Source organism: Lissotriton vulgaris, chromosome 6 (assembly GCF_964263255.1).
Source record: "Lissotriton vulgaris chromosome 6, aLisVul1.2, whole genome shotgun sequence".
Lineage (NCBI taxonomy): Eukaryota > Metazoa > Chordata > Amphibia > Caudata > Salamandridae > Lissotriton > Lissotriton vulgaris.
Genome location: NC_141694.1, coordinates 829,224,486 through 829,250,818, shown reverse-complemented (window position 1 = coordinate 829,250,818; position 26,333 = coordinate 829,224,486). Strand labels below are relative to the sequence as shown.

The window sequence follows — 26,333 nt, the reverse complement described above, 5'->3', positions numbered from 1 at the left end:
GCACCATGCTCCCATGAAGGGGCTAGTTAGCAGTGGAGTGGAAGAAGGTGTACATGTGGTTGTTTCACAAAAATTGTGATGGTGGGCTTCTTGTCTGATTGATTGTGGGAGGTCATTGCTCAGAAGGGGCCCTAGATAATCATAACATCATGTGACCAATCAAAAATTTACAGTGCTAATTGTCATGAAATTTTAACTTGCTTTGCCCTTTATATCTTTCATTTTTGAAAAGCTGGAAAGACGGCCTTGGACTATGCGCACTTATTCACAGACACCGACCAGATCTCATAGACTACTCCAAACTCAACAAGGTCATCCTCCCCGTCTGACAGCATGGATGTCTGCTGTAATCTGATGCTTTCTCCTGCATGTTACGCCAAAGGGGGGACCTCACAAACACTTGATGACCATGCATGCCCAGTTTTCAAATAATACAGTCCAGGCATGCTCGTTTCCTGCCTCTGCTGGAAGCTTGTGACTGAGGTCAAGCATCTGGATGATTTCTGCTTCAATCATGAAAGCTATTTCCATTCCAGGAGGCTTTATCCTACAGTTTCATAAAATCAGCATGAACATACATAACTGCATGTATTTGTGGTCTGATTGGATATCCTTATTTTGTGATTTCACATTGCACCCAAGACCGAACTTATGGAAGACTGCAAAGGCATGCTCGATAGGAAACCATCTTGTAGCACTGACCAAATATTGCCAAAAAGCACGTTATAGCAAATTATGAGACAGTATTTGTAGACGTAGTAGAATGTAAGTTATGGGTATGACTGAATTGATCAGTGCTTCTCCAGCCAGTCAAAATGATTGAGTCCCTTAGCAAATGGGAATCTGTATGCATGCTCTGTAACTGTGGAGTAATTTATGAAAGGTTTGCGATGATTGTTTCCACTATGCTTCTTTCCATGCTTACTTCCTTTTTACACCAGGCAGGGGGCAGTTGCGAAGCAGAAGTGGTCTGTGTTACGCCACTTCGTCCAGTCACTTGAAGTGGCAACTCAAAGATATTCTTTCTGTGTCAAGAGTTCTGTTTAATTCACTGACCATAACTTTAGTTTTGCTTACCATCTCTTTCAGGGAAAGCGTCACTAGTTGCATAACTCAGCATGATAGGGGCTCCTGCAAAATTTTATGAGGCACTCCTGAAATCTCGGTTAGGCTGGCCAACACTTGGAAATAAAAAGGCCTTGGTTTGAGTGTGAGCTCCCTAAGGGATTGGATACTGTACAACTTTGCCACTGTGCAGGGCCAAAGTGACTTGTATATGCTGCGACCACAATGATGCGTGGTGCGTTTTTCTTCTGTCTGAGTCTTTTGGTCCCATACAAGCCATGTTTGGGCCCTAAAGCTGTCAACAGAGACAGTGAGGGTTAACACCAGACTAGCATATTTAATGCACGCCAATTGAAGGATACTGTCACTGTTCACTGCTGTATTCCATCTAACTGCACTAAGTGAAAACTGCTGTAGATTTTTATAAATGAGCCGATTCATGTGGAAGAGTGTTTTTGTCCCACAATTTAGACGGCCTAGTAACCAAGTCAGAGGAGCCAACTTGCACATTTGTGTAGGTGCGCTGAGCTGAAACGTACAACCGCCCCCTATGACATCACTCAAAGTGACGTCACAGGAAGTGACATTAACATGGAGGTTATTCCCTATGATATTCATTTCATGCAGCTTTAACTGTTTATCACATTACCTGTACCAGAGCCTCACCTAAATATGCAGGGTATGCATTTAAAAGTCGAAGATTGGTGACTTTTCTTTCCAAGTGTAGATCTCTCCACTCTGTAGGACCCTAAAACCTTGAAAGGCTAACAGCATCGCTTGAGATTCCTTAGGGGTTTTTAAATGCACCTTTAGTATCTAAGATTGTTTTCTCTTTAAGAAATACATTTCTACCCCGGTTATCTATCATAATATCAGATGATCTTCATTCCCACTGAGTGAAAGGCGGCCTTAAGCAATATCAGGACAGCTGAATTTCAATAGTCAAATCATAAAAAAACATACCACGGTTTCACCTTTTTGTCTAAGAACTCCACCTCAAATCTTCTCTACGAAGCATCACTTCCAATGCCGGCAGGATTACATATGCTCCCTACTCATAATTTGGAACAAGAGGTGGCATACCCAAGTTGCCCCTCCAGATATGGATCAGTGGCATAGGGGAGTTGCTTGCCCTGAAGTCCGACACAGCCTTCCCATGCCACTTTGCCAGCAATTGTCATTGAGGGCACAGCTGATGGCTCCACCATGCCGTATAGTTGTTTGTGGCTTGGGTGTGTTTTTGTTTTAGTTGATGAAGTTTGAATGTTAACCTTTGTTGGTTTTATTGTCAAATGCAGTCGTAGTTTTACAGTGTTGTTTTACTGTTGGACACTGGGCTGTTTCATGTTCTTACCTGCACTGATATACTGCATCGACCTTCCTCTTCGGGTAACAGTTGAAATGTGGTACACAGGAGAAAATACCCACAGTAAACCACAACTGATCACTCCCTATACCCCAAAGAGACCTCGAATTTACATCTGGTTTCGATCACAATTATCAAAACAAGCATTTACAATGCAACGGTTTCGCCTTTCCAAAAGTTAGAGCTATTGGCATTGTAAATGACAAATTTTTTATTTATGTGTTGGTTTTGAAAACAGATAAATAAATGGCATTGTAATTTACATTGCCAAAAGCTTAATCTCTCGCAAATGTAAGACCTATTGTACCCTACTGGACGAGCTCAGCAGACAGCAATTACTACTACACACACACACACACCCAGAGCCAGCCACACACACACACCCAGAGCCAGACACACACACACCCAGAGCCACACACACACACCCAGAGCCACACACATCCACACACCCAGAGCCACACCCACCCACACACCCAGAGCCACACACCCACAGCCACACACACACACCTAGGAGAGCAAGCACAGCGAGGGGGGAGGGAAGCAAGCACAGCGAGAGGGCAGGGAAGCAAGCACAGCGAGGGGGAAGGGAAGCAAGCACAGCGAGGGGGCAGGGAAGCAAGCTTAGCGAGGGGGCAGGGAAGCAAGCACAGCCAGGGGGCAGGGAAGCAAGCGCAGCCAGGGGGCAGGGAAGCAAGCGCAGCCAGGGGGCAGGGAAGCAAGCGCAGCCAGGGGGCAGGGAAGCAAGTGCAGCCAGGGGGCAGGGAAGCAAGCGCAGCGAGGGGGCAGGGAAGCAAGCGCAGCCAGGGGGCAGGGAAGCAAGCACAGCGCCCCCTTGTGTCTCTTCCACAGAACAATTCTTGAAAAAGTCTCCCTAATCTTGACATTGCAAATAAAAGAAACGTCAGCAATCTCGCTGCAAAAACAAGTGAGTGTGTGTGAGAGTTTGTGTGTGAGAGTGAGTGAGTGTGTTTCCACCCGTGGCCTCGATGTTGTTCACGCTTAAGATTTGTTTTGCTGCCCCATTATCTCCTCACAAAGGTGCTGGTCACTCCAACGTCTGCAAAAGTGGCACAGCGAACAGAGTTACATCCTAACGAAACAAGCCTTGATGCTGGTCATTTATGTTCACTTGTGTATTAACATATTCTTCTTCAAAACTTTATCTCTTATGTTAACGTCGCCAGTTAGCAGGGGCGTAGCTTCGGGGAGTTGGGAGAGTTAATACCCACTAACAAACATAACATCAAACCTCTAACACAGCCTCCAGGGATGTTCTTCACCTTACAGCCATGATCAATGCATCCACAGGCAATGCACTGATCAACGACATCATACCTTTCACCAACATAACCTTTGCAACATGCCCTACGCAAGCATACTAAACCCCACTGCACCCTCAGAAACTCTGTCTTCTGCTACTGTAATCAGTGCCAATGACTGACAGCGTAACCTCCACTGGAGAACTCTCCTTCATCAAAATGCCCTAGATTATCATACCTTGAGACAACACAACCTCTGACAACAAAAATCTCGACCAATACACCTGCCACTGAACATGCACCCTTCACTAGCATAGCATATCTGTCCCTAAGAAAGACCTCATCGAGATAATCTTCATTGGTGACCCCCGCCTCCCATGCACCCATAGTCTGTGTACCCACTATCAATCTACTGATATATCACAGCCAATATACCTTACACTGTGCCCTGTGTTCTTTAATCCAGTCTGTGATCCCTTATCAAATATACTCTGCATTAATTTACCCTCTAAAGATCTTGTCAGGGTCAATGTACCCTATTCAGACTGAGGTATGAAGGCCAAGCTATCTTCCTGCATACCCCAGAAGCAGAAAATGTAGCTGCTGCCTACTTACCCCCAGTCATTAAACCCAACAAAGCCTGCTGTCCACACACCTTTCTACCAACATCAATCTAACTTAGCACCTGCCATTTGCCAACATATCACTCACCACAGCAACTACTACCAGCCAAGCCTTCAAAGGAATGAGCAGCAACATATTGGCAACCAACCGGACACGAAAATACAACTCAATAGAGCGAGTAAAGCCCGCCAAGGTCAAATGTCAATGTTTGTTTACCACCCCCGGGCTGGCGACAGTCATGCCTTCCAAAAGCAGGGCATTTTCAGCGTCCTTGACGGTTTTAAAACATTTTGCCTAATCTCAAATCTCTCACTGGGCTCGAAAGGGCAGGCTCGGCTGTACCACAGATGTTCATGGAGCAGAAACAGTCCTTGAAACAGAATGTGTTCAGAAAAAAACAGGGGTCTCTGTTTCGACTAAAGTCAAATGTGGTGCCTCTAGGATCCGGGGTAAGGTAGAGCCGTAGAGACACATACAGGGACACAGGAAGCAGACCGCAATGTATTGCGAGCTTCGCCCTCTCAAAGGCGTATTTTGCTGCTCTCTAGTAATGGACACACAGGTTCCACCGACGTGCAGTGCAGCCTCCAAATTAGACAAACTGAAAGCAGATCCTTTGAGAAGGAAAGATGTGCGCGATGGAACGCTGTTGTGGAGAGACTGAGTATTCAAATGGGAAGCTATAGTAAAACAAGCATTAAGCATGGGCACACGGACAGCGGGAGGGGGGCGGGAACGGACAGCGGGACATCGCGCAACCTACCCCTGCAAAGGACACTTCCGAAATGGCGAAAACAAAGCTTAAAAAAAATAAATAAATAAACACGCCCACAGCCGCATGACGTGGGCAAAAGCCTAAAATTCTCGGGAACGCCCACGAATCTGCTCCGGCATTGACGGACAGATCTCTGTTCCAATGGCTAGCCTCCATTTATGGAGCTATCCAATGGAACAGAGGGGCGGGACTACACACACATACTCTAGACAAAAGATTTCACCTGCGCGAAACGCTGCTTGCGCAGCTTTCGACAGGCGAAACCTAAAAATGAAAAGAGGTGGTTGCTCCTTCTTAATGTCGCAAAACTTTGAAACACCTTACCACCAGCTATTCGTATGATAGAAAACAAGCTACACTTTCAGAAAGCGATTAAAACCTGGCTCTTTAAATACCTTTGTCCTTGAGGGTCTCTGTCCGCTTGGTTGGGATGCTACCTCTTACTGAGCGCTGGGTTACCTTCGGGTCGCCATGCGGTCTATAAATGATGTAAATAGAAATATCAAGCAATGATGGAGCACTAACGTGACAGAATAGTCGTTGCATTCGTCAAAATTTCAAAGCAAATAATGAAATGCGCTTTGTTCAGGATGTTTTTTTCTCCATTTAACTTGATGATTTTGAAAATAATATTGTATTCAAAACCATGCCGAAAGACTAGAAGAACAAAGATGTTATCCTATTTATTAGAATTTTATGATGGCATTATAATATTTGATGATTGCATCTCTGAGTTTAAAATGCAGTGGTTAGAAAAACCAAGCACATGGCAAGGAAAGCAAGCAGGCTATCTTTAAGGCACATCCAAAGTTTTAGTGGGATGCTGGTCTAGATTATGACACTTGATATTAGCCTTGTGTATATTGTATATTATTTCTGTCTATATTTGTGTGTCCGGCGGTGTACCGCTTTGAATTGTGGTGTTGTGTGTGTGGGTTCCTGATGCCCTATTGGTCTGCGTGTGTGGCTGGCAGTAGGTGTGTTGGTGTTTGTGTACATGGATGTTTGAAGGAAGGTTGCTCTGTGTGCACATATGCATGCATTTGTGATTTCTATGATAAAAAAAGGTGGCATTACATTCTCCTACCCTGCCTTGTTCGAGCCAAAAACAGGCGCTACCACCACCCTATACATCCTATTATGTAAGCCAAACATAAAACATTACCTCCCCTCATCCATCTACTGACTCTCCGCAGGTCTTCCTTTAACAAAGGTGAGAGGCATAAAAGAAGGTCAGATCTGCAAACCACCTATTTTTAGGTTGAGCAGTCAAGATCTCTTTTATATACTTTAGTATATACTTATATGTGTATGTACTCTGTAGGCTCTGGAGATCATCCCTAGGACTTGTCTGCTTCCGCTTAGGGACTTTTTTTTCTGTTCAACTGCCTCCATTTAACTGTCTTGATAGAAAACGACCAGTAGAGGTCAGTAAAATATCAGAATTGCTTTCTGCTTTATAACTGCCTCTATTTAACTGCCTTGATAGAAAATGACCAGTAGAGGTCAGTAAATGCCAGAATTGCTTTCTGCTGAGGGACTTTTTTTCTTTCTTTCTGGCAACTGCATCTATTTAAGTTTCTTGATAGAAAACTACCAGCAGAGGTCAGTAAAATACCAGAATTACTTTAACATTCTCTAGATTCCAGTCCATAGAAATCGTCTTCAACGAGCACCGGTGGCAAATAATATTTTTTTCAAATCTTGTATTTTCTGTGATATGACCACCGAAAGCCCTGATTTTATATTAAAAACAGAGCTTTGGACTATACCATTTCTCGCTGAAAGGCAATATTTTTTTCCATTTGTTCCCATACCTAGCATGTCACGCAGTTTGGTGCTTACTTTCCCTCCATGTTAAAGAACAGTAGCTGTTTCAGAACCCAGGCTAATGTGCTGCATAGCTAAATACATATAAGGTCTCAAAGGCGAGACCGATTGCATTGCAAATGCTTGTTTGTATGTATGTCCACTGGCTGGGCTGCGGTGTTCCAAAGCAATGTGTTTTTTCTGGAAGGGAGATTTGGATGCAGAAGATGGGTCTTCTTAAGGTGCCCTTTCTAGGTCACGAGTAAGACTTACCTTCTGCCTCCACAGCATCTGGAAGTCATTGGTGCACATTTTCGATTCCTTCTGGGGGCTGTGTTTATGCCACAAGCTAGGGCTGCCAGATTTATAAAATCTGTCCAGTCTATTGTCAAGTGCAGAGGTTAAGTCCACCTAGTCGGTTGGGGCTCTGCTTTTGGTCTCTCCCCAAACTAGGTACTTCCTCCTAATTTCTAGATTTGTGAAAACCATTTCAGGTTCCTTGGACTTACCTGCTCCTCAGGCCTTTAATCTACTATCGTCTAGAATATTGTTGTCCTTTGACACGCATCTTTGAGACTCTAGTTCTGTACTATCTCTGAGACTTAGTTCACACTGTATTGGTGATTTTCACATGGGCTTTCTTCGATCCTTTTCCTTTACTTTTGTTCTCATTGTCAACAGATGCCATCATTTATGGTTTGATAGTCACGTGGATCCATGTTCCCCGGGGCGTTGGCCGGACACAAAACAGCACCAGTCGTCCAATTCGAGAGAGTTGACTGCTGTGCAACAGGCACTCCACTGCTTTTACTTTTATACTCTGGGTTGTGTTGGGGCTTTTTTTGTGCAGACAGCATGGTCAAAAGGCTACTTCAACCAACAATCAAGGAAGGACAGAATCTGACTGACGTGACTTTCCAGATAGGAAGTTGGTTACAGTGCCATATTCTAGCCCTTTTTGTAGTTCACATTCAGTGGATGAGCATTGTTCGGGTGCATCACTTGAGCAGATTGTTTACTCTGATTTCCAATAATATCTTCTTTGTCACATGACTTTTGCAGAACTCTCTCTGAGGTTTGGGATTTTGCAAATAGATCTGAAACTTTTCCTCCTTGCTTGCGTGGATGCCCTGAAGCCCTCCGTCCTTCTCTTCTAGCATATGAGTTCCCTAAATTTCCTAAGATTGCATTGAGGCATGGCTTGCAGATTTACAGTAGCCTCATTGTGACTGAGTTGAGATGAGGAAGAATGTGACGAGCCAATGGCATGATTACGTACTTGTAATATTTAATACTCCAGTACCTTATTCTTGCTTGAGTACTGATATACCTTGCCTCACTTCTAGGCCCCTCTCCCTGTTAGACTTGAATTTGGCTGGTTGTTATGTTGGTCTGTCTTACTCTTGTGGCTCCCACCCCGGTTAAAAGAATGGTCCAGGGCCCATCACTAGACATGCCGTAGGGAACAATGGTTTCTTCTTATACTGGGTCATGTAGTATCTCAGGGACATGGTCTCACCTCAGCATGTCAGTACAGGAATGAGAAAGGAACTTCAGAGTAAGGAGATTACTGGTATTTAATTGGGCTTTTGGCAGTGGGACATGGAAACAGCTTTAAATGGAAACATAGAAGTTGTGTTACTCACTATGCACAGTACTTGTTTTCTCCTGAGAAGTGGTGGTACTCTGTCATTAAATGTATTTCAGCAGTGCTGTGAAGTGCAGGTATTCTCCCTTATAAACTAAAGAAGTGCAGGTGAACTTTACTGGACAGTACCTTCCCATTTAAAGCACTGGTAGCGTATAGTTGACAGGGCTATATTTGTGTTGCCTGTGTGTCTACCATTTTATAATTATCTATGTGCATGGGTCACTGTATTTCTGTTGGTCTGTGTGTGTGGGTGTCTGTAGGAGCGTTAGTCTGTGTGAGTAGGGTGTTTGAATGGGTGTTGTTTTGTCTGTATACTTACATGTTTGCGTAATCTACATGATAATGTGTGCATTGATGCTGTGTGTCTCTTTGTGCACGCATTAAACAAAGGCCAACCCTATTGCCTTTGTCATTGCTTGGTTTTATTTGGCATTGTAACAAATCAACACAATTATTAGCGTCTCAAAACATTATGAACTTTGTTTTATACCATGTTTTTGCTTGTTCTAATCTCCGTGTTGAATGAAAATTCTTGCATTAACATTACATGATTGGCCCTTTGGTGGTTGTGCACACAAAGAGATTTGAAGTGGAGGGTGTCCTGCGAGTACAAATACCATTGAACAATGCTAAATCGTGTTTATAGTCATGCAAACAAAGCATTATTAGCGTTTGAGTGGCCTGTGACATAGCCTTGTCACACAACATGTTGTAAGATACAACGCTGCACAATTTTTTCCATTTGCCTTATTTCTACGTTGTGTTAAGCTACTTTTGGTAAATTTTCCTTATAGTTCCCGTCTTTCAGTGTGAACAAATATTTTCAAACTAAGTACGACTATTTGAACGTTCACATGCATGTCCCACAGCCAAACAGTTGGCGTGTATACCAGTGCTTGACTGCATGGTGCTCGCTTAGCGGTGTTATCACAACAAGACACTAACGCAAATTCTGCCAAGGTCTCTTTGAATCCTTCACTTGTGCATATGCTGATTCTTTTCCCTGTGCCTGCCCATCTTTGGTGTTGCATGGTGATGCTACAGTGATTTCCTTGCTGGCAGTGATCCCTTCATCCTGGAGAAGTCTCGTATTGTCCACAAAGCGTTAACTCCTCCTCGTCTTTCTTTCATGCAGGAGGATGCCCTAGGAAACATAAACCTCGCCATGAACGTTGCAGAAAAATACCTCGATATTCCAAAGATGTTAGATGCAGAAGGTAGGACTCTGCTGTGTGAAGTGAAGTTCTGATTACGAAGGTGATGAATATTATGATTATTTGTGGTTTTACTACATTCCTGAGTTAGCCTTCTACAGTCCTGTGATACTGCAGTACTTTATCACTTCCCTGAGTTATTTATGTAATGAGTTGTTTATAGCACTGATTAGTCACTTTGCAGCTACTCCAGCACGCTTGGTGGTGGTAAGTATAATCTTAGATTCAGAACAGACAAACCTCAGGCGCTTGTGAAGGTTCAGGACGACATCGGTCCACCTTAGATAGACCACAGGTCTTACTGTCATTTTCAAATGTAATCACAATCCACACATCAAGAGAAAGAGATGGGACGAGGAAGCAGCAATAAAACGGGTTGTGTTACAAGGAGATAAAATGTTTGAAGGATCCGAATCAGTTGCATTTCGAGCGTTTAGATTTCTCCATTTGCTGCTACTTTTGGGGAGGGCGGTGGAGAGGTGGGGTTGGTGCATATGAACAGAGCTTTCGGTCTTGACATAAAATCCTACTTTTAATTGGAATATCTGATAGGGATTTTCCTATTGATGGGCTTCTAAGGCATGTTGTGATTTTTTAGGATGTATTTTGTTTTAGTGAAATGTAGCGACTTGAGATCGACTTATCTGAAGTCCATCTTTGTAGTTAAAGCTTATTTGTGTCGCCTAGAAAGACCATACGAATCCATAATGCAGAAGCGAATTTTTTTTAAATAGTACTCTTCGTGCGCAAGGGTCAAAACAATGAGTAGTATAACTCACCTCCCTGACAAAACATTCCATGTGTGATAACATGAGTCACCCAGGGAAGACAGACAGAGATATAAATGTAGATGTGATGACTAAGCAAGAGGTTTGTGGTTATTCTCATACATTTCCCTATGAATAATCCACAAAGTGCTGTTTTCAGAATGTTTTTGCTGTAATGTTTGGTTTTCAGGTACGATAGTGACATATACCTATTCTCCTCTCCCTTCATTACTCAATTCTAGGGCTAGAAAAGAGTGTTGTTGTATTGTTAAAGTATTACTTTGTAAATATTTGTCTCACACTTGAATATTACTTTCTTGCATCTGGGAAACACTGGAAAGATTATGCCCAGCTCATTTGGAAGCAAAGTCAGTGTATAGTTTACATTACATGCACTCTCTCCTGGCAAAGAAATCCCCGTATTCACAAAGCAATTCAGACAGAGTTTCCTCCACCCTAGTTAATAGAATAAGCTCTCAGAAGAAGGCCAAGCACATATTCATAAACTAGTGCTCATAAATTTCAAATGGGAACGCATGATTAATTCTTAAGCGCACACAAGCATCTAGTCAGAGCTCATGACAATGGATGAAATGACCTTTGAATAGTAAGGCAAACTGTGACCATCTCAGCTTAGCAAGACAGTCTATGCTAGCATGCCTAAGGGCCAAGGGGGGGAGGAGGAGCAGCTAAACATCAGAGGCAGGTACTTGCTGTGAGCAGTATTAGTATAATCAAGAAAGCATGGCTGAAGCAGGTAAGAGTTAAACTACTGCAAGTAAATGCAGTTTATACATTTACAGTGCATTATAGATAGCTTTGAATGATTATATATATATATATAGGAGACTTCTCGCTCACAGGAATCCACAGGGAAAGAACGGCACTCAGTAGGGCTTGCCGTATTTCAAGATGTGGTTTATTGTTCCATCAAAAAATAAGCCGGTAAAAGCGTCTACGCGTTTCAGCATGGAGCCTTTGCCATGACGCTGTAGCACAGTTACCGGGCAACTAATAAACAGGAAGTGCATGAACACAGAAAACGGATGACTACACAAATGCATCCGTAAATTTGTTAACAGTGGCGGCCATCTTATAACATCAGATGCTGGTTCAAGTAAGTAAGTAAATCTCTGCAAATCATAAATAAACAAAGCAAAAAGAGGATCACATGAAGTTGTAATAGCACAAATAACAGTGAATTCTTTTCAGATTGCATATACTGCACAATTGGAGGATTATAAATTCAGCATTACCATCTTCCTACTGATAGGAAATATTAATTAAAAAATACTCTACATATCGTAAATGTAATTGATTGTCCTGAGTTCTGCTCCATTGGGCAATGTTGAGTTAATAAGACATTAGATTATGTGACCCTGATACTTAATGGAAAAGACTGGGTACCACCCCATTGGGCAATATTGAAATTACACGACATTTGATTTGGTTATCCTCAATCTTCATTTGAAACCCAATAGTAGTATGCTCTCCATGCAGTATTAACATCTTCATACTTGTTTAAGTGTGCCATTGTTGCAAAGTCACCCTGTGCCATGGCCACCCCCCAACTTCTTGCTGACTGGTACTGGTGGTAACTGACTCTGACTGACCCTGGGCTCTGCCTAACCAGACCCAGGGCCAGTGCCAAGCTGAAAGTAACACACTAGAATACGGTTAAAACATGTAACATACACTAGAGTACATTATGGTATGGTGGGGTACCCCTGTAATTGGCATGGCCTACCCCATAAGCCCCCTAACTGCCTAGAAGTCCCCAGTCCCCTGGGGCATGGCACTTTAGAGGCCAGCTGCTTTTTCTGTACTTGCATGTGTGCACTGCATAAGCCTGAGGTCAGTTTAAAAACAGCCCTGGGAGCCAGGACTGTTTTTAAAAAGTAAATTGTGCCCAAACTCGACTTTGGTGGTAGGGGCATTTAAAAGTGGATAACCTACAATATTTCGGCATATTAGGGACCCCTAGGGTCTCCCCAAGGTATCCCAGGGGTGGTGGGGGCGGGGGGTTAGATATGTATAAGGTACACCCTTATAAAATGAGTTTTTATATGCCTGGGTAAAGTGAAATTTCACATTTCACTCCCCACATTGTGGTAATGTGCTGCTCTAATTCGACTTTGATGCTAGGAGCACTGGGGAAGAGGGATCTGTAACATTTCTACAGATTCAGGACCCCTAACGTCTCCCCTAGTTGCACCTGGGGTGGGGCTCCTGTGGATATAAGGCAAGTACTTATAACATATGTTTTTATAAGCCCTGGTGTTAGAAAACTGGCCCAAATATTTTTTCCCATTGCAAATCCCATGCCCTATAGGTTAACATTGCAGAAAGTTATTAAATAATAACTCCTGATAGGAAGGAGATAGAGCTATGGTTCAAAGACTTCTCAGAATAGTATTGCTAAATCCAACAATATGATATTGTTGAATTTCTCCTAAAGTGTACATACAAAAAGTTATAAGACTTTCTTGTTTGTAAGTCCAAATTCAGACTTCCAGTGGTCTGCCCTGATTGGTCAGAGTAAGTGGATTATCCAGGCTGTCTTGAAGAGGTGATAAAGAGCCCCTGGGGTTAACCAACTCTGCTGGGAGGGCAGTGTGCTGTTCCATAGGAATGCCAGGCCAGGGGGTGGAGTCGTGAACCATGCTCTTCAAAGGCAGAGGGGAGGCCTGGGTGTCAGCTACACTTTTACACTTTTGACCCCGAGTCAGGGCTAGGCTTAAGGAAGGTATGTGCAGATGGTAGTGGGAGAGTAGAGGGTATTAAGCCATCCCTGGGGGTGTGTTTAGCCAGGTCTTGACTCTCTGCTGGAAAATCAGCCATTGTGAATTTGGAAGATTTGAGGCACTCTGGGACAAAATAATGCCACACTCGACAGGATGTGGTCATCGCCTTGAGGAGTTACCCTGCTCCCATTGGTCAGGAGTGACCTGCTGCTTGACCCAGAGAATTTTTAATATGTATCTGAGAGGGGCATAGCCCTCCAGATCTGCTGCTTGAAACTTATGGAGGCAAGAAGAGCCCTGTTGAGAAGATTTTGCTGTGCCAAAAATTCTAAGGCCTGACCTCTGAAGACTGCACCATCTGAAACTTCAGCCCTGTGGATTATCTTGCTGGAAAAGAACTAGAGAGTGGATTCCTTGAAAGCTACAGGTTAAAAGAGCTCAACTGGAACATTACCAACTAAATCTACACACTGGAGACCCATCAGTGGATTTGTAAGGGTTTTGTACCAGTGGATTGTGGGAACTGAAGTCCTCAACTTTCAAGGACCATCTTGGAACTTCCATACCCTTGGAGTAAGTTTGAGACACTTTGGGACCCCTGGAGGAACTTCAGGAAGAAGTTCAAGAAGTTTGGAGAACTTTGGACCAACTGTGAAAAAAAGCTCCATAGGGGACCGACTCAACCTGGCCAGCCAGGCCACCTACCTTGAAACGCTAGCCGGCCAAGCTACCCAGGTTCGTCTCGTTAAAAGCTCCATAGCTGCAACTTCCAGAGATTGACCGGGACTAGAGAAAATCTGAAGCCGGAGAACGCTCACCGGATCCGGCTACATGAGGAGGATCGAGAGACCCTGCGAGAAAAAGCTCCAGAAAAGTTTCTAAGTCCGCTTGTATAAAAGTCGACCGGGAGCAACAGCGAGAGCCAAGCTGTCTGCCTTCCATCGTGTGTGGGCCTGGATTCCTGGGTTGTCCCACTGATGCCAACTTGAAATATTTTCTACGTCCGCTCCAGGGAAGTTTACCGGGACCTCATCACAAGTCAAGCTGGCGAACCCTCACCGAGTCCGGACTGGTTACTAAAGTGATGACTCGATACAGCTCTTCATGCAGAATTGGCTTCTACATACTGACATAAGAGTGCCATACATTGCTGATGTGATGACTAAATCCAACTAAGTAGTTAACATTACTGTCATGGTTGCACGTTTAAATTGATGCCCAGTGGGCAGTACAAATAACCTCAAATAGAGACTGTAATATGAGCCCCATTAGGCAGTAACCCACAGTATTACTCAAATGGCTACTAATCCTAATAATTTCGTTGACATAGTACCAGACATGTCAAGGACAAAACACTCCACTTGTAGTGTAATTGGTCTGTCACAAAAAACAATACAAATATAACAAATATGAGAAAAAGAATAAAAAGAAAATATTCAATACACATGACATCTAATGATTAACACCTTGGCTGCTAGGGGTTTTCCCGTTCTGTGCTGAGCATACATGATCCCCATTGTTCATGACAAGGTCAACTCGTCATAAGCACAGGGCAGGTAAAACCCATGACGAGTTGACCTTGTCATGAGCACTGAAGGGGTTAAAACAAAAAGAATTGGAAAAAAAGATATTTCAGCTCTTTTTGCTTCCTACTCATTGAACCGGAGTCCAGATTCATATAAGACAATGACTTCTGACCAGGCCCTGAAAAAATAAAAAACACAATGAATATGTGTAATTATCGCCACCATCAAACTTATGTGCTAATACCTATAATGCAATCTTTACCTGCCCTAGTAACTGTTCAGATTAAAAACATTTAAAATAACAGGAAAATAGAAAATGAGAAAAAATATTACTGTCCTTACAGGTAGGTATATATTTCTTAGTCAATGGTAAGGCCTACAGGTTCTCTTGTGTTCAGTCTGAGGATATATCTGCACTCCAGCTATCTGAGTGCCCTCTCTCTGTCACCCCCTTTTTAAGCTGTTTCAATTTGATCATTCACTGTGTACCGTAAATGCACAGGATTGCAGTTGTGATGTTGTTTAAAGTGTCTCGCCACTGGGTACGTTCCATCTACATTTTTTATTGCCCGAAGATGTTGCAATACTCTTTTGTGTACTTGTAGTATAGTACTGCCTAATAATAAAGTGCACAGAAGCCAGCTCTTGGAAAATGTGTGCAAGCCATGTATATTAATTAAGTGAATTCCTTATTTTTCATTATTTGTGCAGGATTCCAAACATTGTCTTTACTGTCCCACATTTTGCATGATAGTAATAAATCTACCTTTTAGTGGAGCCCTTTGGACTAGGACCAGAGCTGATATGCATATGTTCGCTCTCTCTCTGCAGTAGCACAGTTAGCCATACAAATCTAAATGATACACTGGAAAGCAGCCCGGAGTAAATTCCAGTGCAAAAGTGAGCATCTGTACTGGAATGTTCAAGGACTGGTGAATGACTATTTGGCATGCATTTATCGTGCCAAAATTAAGGAGATTGAGTTCCTTTGAAAATCTACTCGGGAATGGTTCTAAATTAAATCAATTTGAACCTGAAAATGATTGGTACCCATTGCAGGCATTTTAAAATGGAGGCTGCTGTATTTTTTATTGTTTTCAAATCTGAGGAATCTCAGTGTACTTTAAAGTGAAATCTTTTTGCATAAATAACTAGGACCTTGCTCGAAGGGGTCACCTAATAACAGGAAGGCCATTTTATAATCTATTCTTCCTCAACAGGAAACAGAGCAAAAAGTGTGATTACATTTCCTCACTCTACCAGTAGGCCTTACTGAAACATTCTGATCCTGTTGAGCAGATCCAGCAAGTTTTTGAGCAAGACAATTGAAATGTGGAGCTTGGGAGCCTGGAGTTGGTGAATGATCTAACCTCAGTACTAATTAGGAATTAGTGGCAACATTAAATCACCAGTAAAGCTAAATAAATATACTTTAGACTGCAACACCGTTATGAGATTCATTAATAAGATCTTTGACCAGTCAAATGGCAGATGTTTTACTGCAATATTTCTAGAATAGGCTGTGGCGCAGATGGCTATGGGTGAGCATAAAAATAACGTGATATGCATTTTATCTGCATTTAGCTGTAATAAGCTGTTCTTCATCAACAATATTAAGACAAGATGAGGCTGACATCGCAAGAGTAGTCAATCTACAATGATGTTAAATTGAATGTCCTCTGTATATGCATGATAATCAGCCATGTTTTAGAGGTCAATAAAACGAGGATATATTATATCATGCAAATGTTAAAAAGAACTTTAGTGATAGGTTGAAGCATTGAGGGAACCCAAAGGTACGTTTTGAGGCAGATGTGCAATAGTCATTGAGTGACTTTGGTACTGGGTTTCACTCCTGCTATCACAAAAACCAAGTCAGTATGCTGACTAGTCCATCACATCAAAGGCAGCAGAGAGGTCATGCAAAGAGGTTTCCTTGAATGTGCAATATTTTGTATGCAATTTCAAACCCCGTGTAGAACTGATTGTAAAAATGGTTCAAGTGGATAGTTCTACCCTGACTACTCTTAACCTATTTTAGCCTAAACTAAGTAGAAGACTATGCCCGGCCTCACGTCTAATCCTAAGTAAAACTACTTTTTTACCCAGCCAGGTTGCACCTGAACCTCCTGCTCCAGGTATCAGCACTAAAATAATGCACTGCGACTGTATTGGTGGGGATATCAGTATGGTCCTCCAGAATGCCTTTTGCATGCTCTACCCATTTTATCACTATCTTCCCCCACCTTCCAGATCAGTTAATTGCTGTTACTTTGCTACATGTAATATAGAGCATATTGTAATAAAGGATGTGCTTACATTGCCCTTAATAAAGATCCACCATCCCTTCATCCTGGTAGATGACTTTGATGCAGTAATTCCCAGCTAATTGGTTATAAGCTATTGAAGCAACTCAGTGAATAATATTGGACTGGGTTGTCATCCAGAACCTACAATCCCCAACATTTTTATTCGCAGTGCAATCTTTTTATGATCAATGTCTATTTCTTACATAGGCAATATGCAGTGCAGAGCTAAATTATTAATTTCTCACTGTTTATATCCATTGAATTGAGTAGTAATAAACACCTATTATGAGCGCTTAGAGACTAGAATGAGTAACATAAGTGAATCCATTATTATTATTGTAGTCTACTTTCAATTTGGCCATGTCTGTGGATGGAATCCAGCCCTCAAATTATTACATTCAGTAAAAACAATGCTTCAGATTCCATCACATTTCATCAGATTGATGGCTTATTGTTGGGGTCAAAACAAAAACTAGAACCTGAGGCAATCTGCTTGCCAGAAGAACATTTCTGATTTTTGGCTTTGGCATTCTAGCTTTTAGATTCAATCAAAGTGATACCAAGCATCATCTTTCAAATTCTTGACCTAAGCCGACTTACTGAAAAAGCACTTAATAGATTTTGGGACATGTATCCTGGTTCTCTTTACAAAGAATCCCAATCATTTCAGAGTTGACTCCCAGCCACGATCTTCACTTCAGAAAACTTTGAGCATTCTATTAGCTGACTCGGACCATTTCAACTTCCTTTCTGCCACATGCTAGGAAGTGGTCTAAACTGGTGTGTGTCTGAAAATGTATTCATGCATGTGTGGTTATGTGTGATGAGTGGTTGTATCTGAGACGGGGCTTTTGAGACACTTCTAACACATCTAAAAGTACTTAAATAGTGAGCAGCTAACCTTCTTCTTTCTACACAGATTTAGTAAACAATAGCAGACCTGACGAAAGGATCATTATGACTTATGTGTCGTGTTTCTACCATGCATTTGCGGGTGCTCAGAAGGTGAGGATGGAAAAATATGGACCAGCTTCAGCTTTTTCTCTTCAGCTGATATCTCTTCTGCTTTTTTTTCACTGTCCATGCCTAAGGTCACAGAATCATTGTAAAGTCTGAGTAGCTGTAGGGTATTTTAATCCATAGTTTTTAATCTGTGGTTTTCGACGTCGGTCGAGATGGCCTGGATCATTCATGCCAGTCTTTCAAACTATCCACTTGAGTTAAATCCACATACAATGAATCAATAAAGGGAATATGTTTGAAAGTCAGTGGTTCTCCTGAAAATCTGCTATGGACTCGATCCACCTGGACCTACATTAATTACTACGATTACGAATGACCTGAAGGGCCACTCCAAAATTTGTCAAGGAGCTCATGTCTCCTTTAGTGTAGTTTGGCATTTTGTGCACACTAAGAATGCCCAATGGGACTCAAATTCGTATTTCATTCTGTAGCCCTTTGGAGTGATAGCTTGAAGGGAGAAAAAGCTGCCTTATTAGAATCCCTTCTCAACGTGGCATCATACATTCCATATGATGTATGCTTGATCATTTATAGTACAGCAATATATGCAAACAATTATCAATAAGATAATAAAAAATACACATAAACCAAGTCAGCTTATTAGCTGCATAAGATGACTTCATACATTGTTTTTCCCAGTAGTTTCCCTGCTGGATATTTCACAGCATGGCCAGTGAAGAAACATTTCAGGTGTCTTCCTTTCTTCTTAACTTGATCAGCTTGCCTCCTTTAAACTTTGGTGGTTTCTCCTATCTGTGCTTTGATTCACTTTTTCTTCTCTATAGATATTGTGAACACTCCCAAACCTGACGAGAGAGCTATAATGACCTATGTCTCATGCTTCTATCACGCTTTTGCTGGAGCCGAGCAGGTATTACTCACCTGTTCCCTGGGATTGCTGTAGTGGCTTGTGTTTTTTCTGACTTGGTGCTTTCTGCTTTGTTTTGGATCTGATTTTCAAACTTCAACAGAATTGCAGGCAATAGTTTTCAGATTATGTCATATGTTTCTTACTAATCATTTCCCACACATTTCTTGCCATGTTTACTGAGAGAGCATTTGTATTTCTACTTGCTACATTTTGAGGGTGGGGGGTGTTGTTTATTGCATGCACGTTTTGACTCTTTGTTGAGATTTGCTTTCTTTGATTTCTACTAACATATGTCTTTCACGCATGCAATGTTGCCTATTTTCTAGTTATTTAGTCCACCTTCAAACTACCACAGTTAGGAAATGTTGTGGAAAACGACCTTAACACTCATAGATCGGGGATACTAAAAGCAGATGCCAGGCCTAATAACTAAAGTTGGGGGCTGCAGCCCTAGCTCCCAACTTCTAGATCTTGATTTCCCTCCCTCATCTTACTTTATCCCTCAACCGAGCCTGACAAGCAGACCACAGATACACTATTGGCCCTCTCACTAATCGTGATGACCCGGTCGGAAAATGCGTTAAGAAAATTCTAAAATTCTTATTTTTAAACTTTTCCTCTCCCTAATGTAGTCAACAAGATACAAAGTATTTAGACTTTTCATGAATTATAAAGGCTTAACGGACATTCGTATTAGTATTAAAAAAAAACAATCACGCCATGTAGGTCTGCCGGTTGTGTTGATATGGTGAAAAACCAAGAATACATATTCAAGCGATTGTTTCAACCTCGTATTAAACACAAGTGATAAGTCCATCTCAAAAATCGCATTCTGTCCATTTAGGTACTAATTATCGTTGTGTGAATGCTATACTGTAAGGTAACTCTATGATGACATACCCACGAGTTCATGAGTTCCTTTCCCAAGGACTTGTGTCAAATATGGACAGGAAAATGAAGACGCCATTTTGAGTGAGGCTCACGCACATACTGCCTTAGAGTTAGCCCCAAGAAATTTAGAATACTATTGGCCAGATTCACAAACTTGCACGTGAAAAGAGCCATAACCTTCACATGGCGTTCCTAAGGACAACTAAAACAATGCATTGGCAATGATGTGAGTAGTGCATAAAGTATAGCAAAATTAAACAAACCAGTGTCTTTATGGAGTGAAGCCACTTGATAAAAAATATTAATAATTTCAACAATTTAAAAACCTCAATAAAGTAATATCTCAATACTTTCTCTCACCTTACGAATGTATATGTTGCTATGTAGCTTATACTCCATTTGGAAATCAGGTTTAGGTCTGCAAAATTTTTGAAAGTATAAGTTACGCGGAGTATAAATGCATTTCTGAATTTACATCTTTCTTTGTAAAACTGGTCATATGTTACACAGATGCATTCTGGCAGATATCACAATGGCAAAAATACCTTGTCCCTACTCTGCCTGCAATCCAGGAATTCCTCATACATTTTCCTTGCCTTTAGGACCACGAAAACATTAACATCTGTTTTCAAAGTTCTTTGACTTTATGTGATTTGCACTATGTAAAAACATCAACGCATGTAAAAATACAGTTAAAATCATAGTACTAGATAATATGTGTAACAGTATGTAGCAAATGCAGGTTTTCACAAAGGAGTGCAGAGTTTATGACATTTTGGTAATTCAGATTTCTATCCTTGATGACAGGAGGAAATGTGTGGTCATTACTTTTTCTGTTTTACAGGCTGAGACCGCAGCTAACCGAATCTCCAAGGTCTTAGCGGTGAACCAGCAGAACGAAAAGTTGATGGAAGAATATGAACGGCTCGCCAGTGAGGTATGGACCAGTGGTTCACAGGTTTCTGCTAACACAGGTTTTTGTTGGAATGCAAGGGGCAAGGCCGGACTGGCCGTACAGGGCATTAGACATTTCACAGGCCGGTTTTGTTACTGGGGGGCCGGTTTATCACTCAGCTGTGGGGGCACTATGTTTTGCAAATTGTGAAAGGTGTAAAAGCACAAGCTGCTGAGTACCTTTAACATCCAGCAGTTTTCAGGCAAAAAAAAAATGTCAAGGCAACCCTGGTGTTAATGATCCTGCTGAAAAGGGATCAGAGTTTTGTCTAGTGGCAGTTATGACTCATCTAAAGTAGTGCAGAGGGTTGTTGACATGCCTGCTTCAAAGAACGGGTACAATGCAGATCGCCGCATTGTATTTTATGTGGATAGCTCAGTGGATTCCTGCTTTTGTCATAGAGATCCCTTTGTTATGGTCACTTCATAAGTTACAATCGTGATATGGCACAGTAAGTTATGAACTGCCGTCAAAGAGCTACACACAAACTGCATGATACAGGGTAGAAAGTTATGTTTTTCCTAGTCTTCCATTATCCTAATGTTACTAAAAAGGGTTTGCCAGGATAGATATAAACTCTTATTAGTAAAGCCGACCAGAACGACTGTGTTACATTTTGAATCCCGAGTTAGTTCTTCTCCAGAGCAGGCACACTTAAAAAATGGCTACCAGTATGGATGACAATTGAATCCTACACGCTGCAATCCCCTTTGTCTTAAGCAACATTTTCTATACACTGATTTACACATGTATGATTCATTGTCAGTGTGAGTGATGTAAAATGCTGCTACATCCTACATTGGTGAGAGGCGTTAGAAAATAAATTAAATACATTTGAGAGAGGGGCTATGGAGATATGAGGGTCATTGTTGGAGAGTGATAGTGAGGGAATCTGTGGAGGAGGAGTTCAGTGGGGCGGCCCCCAAAAATATTGTTGCACCCGACGACACCATTGCTGGATCCAGCCCTGCTGTGACGCTTATTGGAGTGAAGGATGCTAACGTTCCTCGAAAAGCTCTTTCATTGTGTTCTCAGCTTTTTGGCTGTGCTTAATAGTGAATGGATGAACTTATGTTACATTTAAATTCATGTTTCATGCTTGATATCTTATTTTTTGTGTTCTCCATAAGAATATGTGGGTATGACTGGGTATCCTGGGTACTGTAAGGTCATCATTGACTTTGCTTTACAAGCTAATACAATTGATTATATAGTGAAAAATGTGATGTAGAATGCACCATTTTTCCAAACTTCTTTTGGGGGTAGCCCCCAAATCTTCCTTGTAGTGGTCAGTCTTGCTCACTACTCAACATAGAGGGACTGGTCTTACAAAATTTGCCAGGGCTGCTTTGTGTTCCCAATCTGACCCTGGCAGGTGGCATTACTTTATAATGAACACTGTTTTCCTAAAGTGATGTGCTGTTTTCGCATTAGAATGTGGTAATACCACATTTGTATGTGGTAGTATTCTTATTACAACATTACAACTCAGAAAAGTCATGCCCATTAAAAGCTGGTGCTAACTTTACACCTCCAAACTCGGAAAAACCTACGGAAATACTGTTATCAAAACTGGTTGCTCATTTCAGGGAAATATGAGTTGATACTATGATTACTGGGTGCAGTAGCTCAATGACTAATTTTTGGTATTACCACAAATATACTTGAAAACTCTAAATAAAGGATTCTGTTTCACGAAATCTGAAAACAAATAGAATAACAAAGACGCTAGACTCCTTTGACACCCATTACATTCTGCTAACCTGCAACAGTGGTTCCTGAAAAGTGACATTTTGGTTGAATATGATAATAGCAGTGTTCTTGAACTTCAAGAAATAAGTCATTATGCATGAAAAATAGGTTTCCAAATCAAGCCCTAAATGTTTAGCACAAATAGGTTTAATTGAAAGCAGCAGTGCCACTAACAAAAAATTGGAGCAAACAGATATTTAGGAGATGTTCAAAAAACTAAATCAGGTCTGAAATTAAATGAAGGAATATCGTTCAGCTTTTTAAAATATGTTGGGCTGTTCTTCCCTACAAGTTTAAAAACAGGACAGAGTGTTTGGGATTCAATACTTTGAGTCTCTGGGAGATCCAACAGCACACTCAGAGCGATGTAGGACGATTTATTTAGGTTCTGCCACCTAATTTTACTTTTCTGAAGGTTGATTTAGTATTTTGTCAGTATGGTTGCTCTTATTTTAACTTGCCAACACAACTTTATGGCCTTATCACAGCGCTTATTTTGAAAATGTAACTTTTTAAAGTTATTGATCAGAAAGCATGGTTAATGTCAAAATATTGTACTGAGAAATATCGTCTGCCCAAAATATCTTTAAAGAAATATCCCTAAGGGTGTAGATTTTATGTTATTAACTCCAACGTGAAGACATTTCTGTAAACAATATTTAGGACACAATATTTACGTCAAATGATATTTATTATGATATTTTAGTATCGTTTTGGTGTACATCAGAAAATCATAGTGAGAAATGTTGTCTAACATAAATCTCTGTCCTAATATCATCCCACTTGGTGTAGCTTTTCTATTATTAACTGAAGTGGGACAATATTTTTGTAAACGATTTCAAAATTTTTGGTTTGGCAATGTTTTCACTACCTTAATCTCGTACCACCAGTGGAGGCTACTGTGAAGGCAACCTGCAGGGGCAGCATGGGAGCACCAGGTGGGAGAAAAATAGGTAAAAGATAATATTACTTACCTGCTTTCACCCGCTTCGGTGCTCTTCTGCGTCTCTGCTCCTGTTGACTCACAGTAGCCAATGCACAGGCTCCCAGACACCTGATGGCCAATCCAGATGCTTCTCTCTTGCTGGTAATGCTATTGCCAGCATGAGGGCAGTGCCAGGATTGGTCTAAGTGGTTTGGTTTGCGCTCAGACAAGGACTGGGAGCCTGTGTCTCTTCTCCACCCAGCTGTGCAACTCATCTCGGGTTTGAGAAAGGCTAAGTGTGCATGTTCGAATGGCCGGGCTGAGACAGCCAGCCAAAACCACATGCACACTTAATGCCGATCATTCTTCCTCCCTGTTGCTGACTCTCCGTCAGGATGGACCCACCCAAAGACTAAGCTCAGTGACAGCAAAAAAAATATATATATAAACCTGTTTTAACTTTTTACTTTTCCTGTGTGCACTGCTGAAAGAGCAGTGGGGCGACTCTCCTTTGCCTTAACGGAGGAGCCGCCATTGCATACCACACCATTTCAACATGTGAGCAGTTTATTTATTTCTTCTTTGTTAACAATTTTAGGTGCTTTTCCTGACAGCCATATCATGCATTCTCTCTTTTTTCTGTTAGCTCCTAGAATGGATTCGTCGAACCATCCCCTGGTTGGAGAACAAGACCCCAGAGAAGACCATGCATACAATGCTGAAGAAATTAGATGACTTCCGAGATTACCGCCGTAAGCACAAGCCCCCCAAGGTCCAGGAGAAGTGCCAGCTAGAGATTGATTTCAACACTCTCCAGACAAAACTGAGGATCAGCAACAGGCCTGCCTTCATGCCATCTGAGGGCAAGCTGGTTTCAGTAAGTACCAGCATTGACTGGATGCCCTTTCCAGCATTGTTAGTTGGCAAAGAATAGATTATTATTTTTCTTTATATACAAAGCCGAAAATGTAGCATTTCCAGTGATTTAGATTTGACATAATGGAGCTGAACTTGCGAGGCAAGGTATGGGTCTGGCCCTTCCTATTTCGAATGGATTCCATGTACCTTCTAACTCTTGTGAACGGAGGAGTGATGCCCACTACCATAGCTTCTGCCTCTGTCTGCCACAGGTTTGCTTTACCATCACTGAGTGTGAGGCTCCTTTGAATGTCTCAAAGAAGAAAGTTAAATGGCAATAGTGCGAGTAATCTTAGACCAGCTACATAGCCGCCCCAAACACAACACCGTCCCTGAAGCAGATTTGTCCCAGGTAGGGACAATTGCATAATTGTGCTGTGCTGCGGCATTCTTCTATATATCAGTATGTTTCTGCCTATATACCTGTCAGTCACCCTCTATAGCCCTTGCAAAGTGGTCCAAAGTACAAGAGACCGTGGCAAACGGGCCACGAACGTGGGACACACTCTCTAATAAAGTAAATGTATGGACAGATTTAAAATGTGACCAATTGGAAAAACCATGCAATCTGTATTTCTATTCTTGTCCTCCTTGTAATGTCTCACGGGTGGTTGACACAGGAGTATTTCAAACAGATAGTGTATATGATAGACAATGGGCAAAGGAAATTCATTCAGCTTGTCTCATTTTGAGTAGTTTCGATTGCAGCCGAGAATGATCAAGATGGCAAATGGTACTTAGTAGAAAACTACTAACCATCCAGAACTCAGCAGTCAGATGCATCCTCGACCTCCCACACAGAACCCACATCTTCTTGGCTTGGCCTATTTGTGCTCATGGATATGAATCCTATATGTGGCTTGAGACGTGCAGATTTGCTTTTAGGTCTTCAATTGAGGTGGTCGGAACATCCGAAATTGTTGTGAATTTATTGATCAGTGGTGCAAAAGTGCGGTCAATGTAGTAAACGGCCGCATGTTTTTTCACGTGGAGTATTATGTTATTTAGATCAATCAACTTCTGGTCAATACTGGAGATTGAGTTTGCCATCATGTTGAGCAGGTCCACTTGGAAGTCCATTACATTTGATTGGTAAGACAAAGCGTCTAATGTCTATCTTGATGTTCTAAACAGGGTGTCCCATACAGCTCCTGCTCCTGTTAATGAGGCATTTGGTGAACTTTGTTTCTGTGAGTGTTCAAATTTAGTTTTAGTGGGTTTATTGCTTTCTGGTTTGGATCCTGCTTGACACTCAGTATCCACTTTAGTTTGTACAGTTTGAGAGCTATTTTTGTGGTTGGTAGATAAACACAGGGCACTCCATAGATTAAGATCCACTTTTTTAGGTGAACATACATCAATTGACCACTGATCTCATCTTAAAGGGGCTGGGCTGCAACAGTGTGAGACATTTTTTATTGTACTAACTTGAATTTTGGAAGACAGCTGCAGTGATCTCCTAGTGTTACTAAAATGTGGCTGTTGCTGTTCCAGTTGCCCCTTAACTGATAATTTTTACCTTAACCTCGATTGGTAGTGGGTCGATGGTCATCAGTAATGACATTGACAGATTTTGAGGTGAAAGTGAGCTCGGGGAAATTTGTGGTGACAGTGACTTTAATGGAAGTAGTTCCAGGTCAATTATCAGCCCCAATGGAGATGTTCCATCAACTCGGAATTTGCTGCTAAAACTGCTACATCCTCTGTCTCCAATATTATGATTTCGGTCGCTGGACATGTGGTTGGTATTTATTGTTGTTGAAATTGGTTCTGGAAGGGAACGTTTCCTCAGATCTAGAGGACATGGCCCCAACTAGGGTCCAACAAGAAGTCAAACTTATGTGGAATTATAATTGACTTTTCAAACATTCGAAACACTGGAGATATTA

At 41.7% G+C, this 26,333-nt stretch overlaps 1 protein-coding gene across 1 annotated transcript in view; it reads left to right on the top strand.

The window, feature by feature from the left end:
- The window catches only part of ACTN2 (actinin alpha 2), a 369,946-nt gene that overhangs the window by 212,850 nt on the left and 130,763 nt on the right, over positions 1–26,333 (top strand). The window contains exons 6-10 of the mRNA XM_086926858.1: positions 233–311; positions 9,685–9,766; positions 18,918–19,003; positions 20,739–20,831; positions 24,173–24,403. Coding sequence (XP_086782984.1) covers positions 233–311; positions 9,685–9,766; positions 18,918–19,003; positions 20,739–20,831; positions 24,173–24,403 — 571 coding nt within the window. The remainder of the gene's footprint in view (positions 1–232; positions 312–9,684; positions 9,767–18,917; positions 19,004–20,738; positions 20,832–24,172; positions 24,404–26,333) is intronic.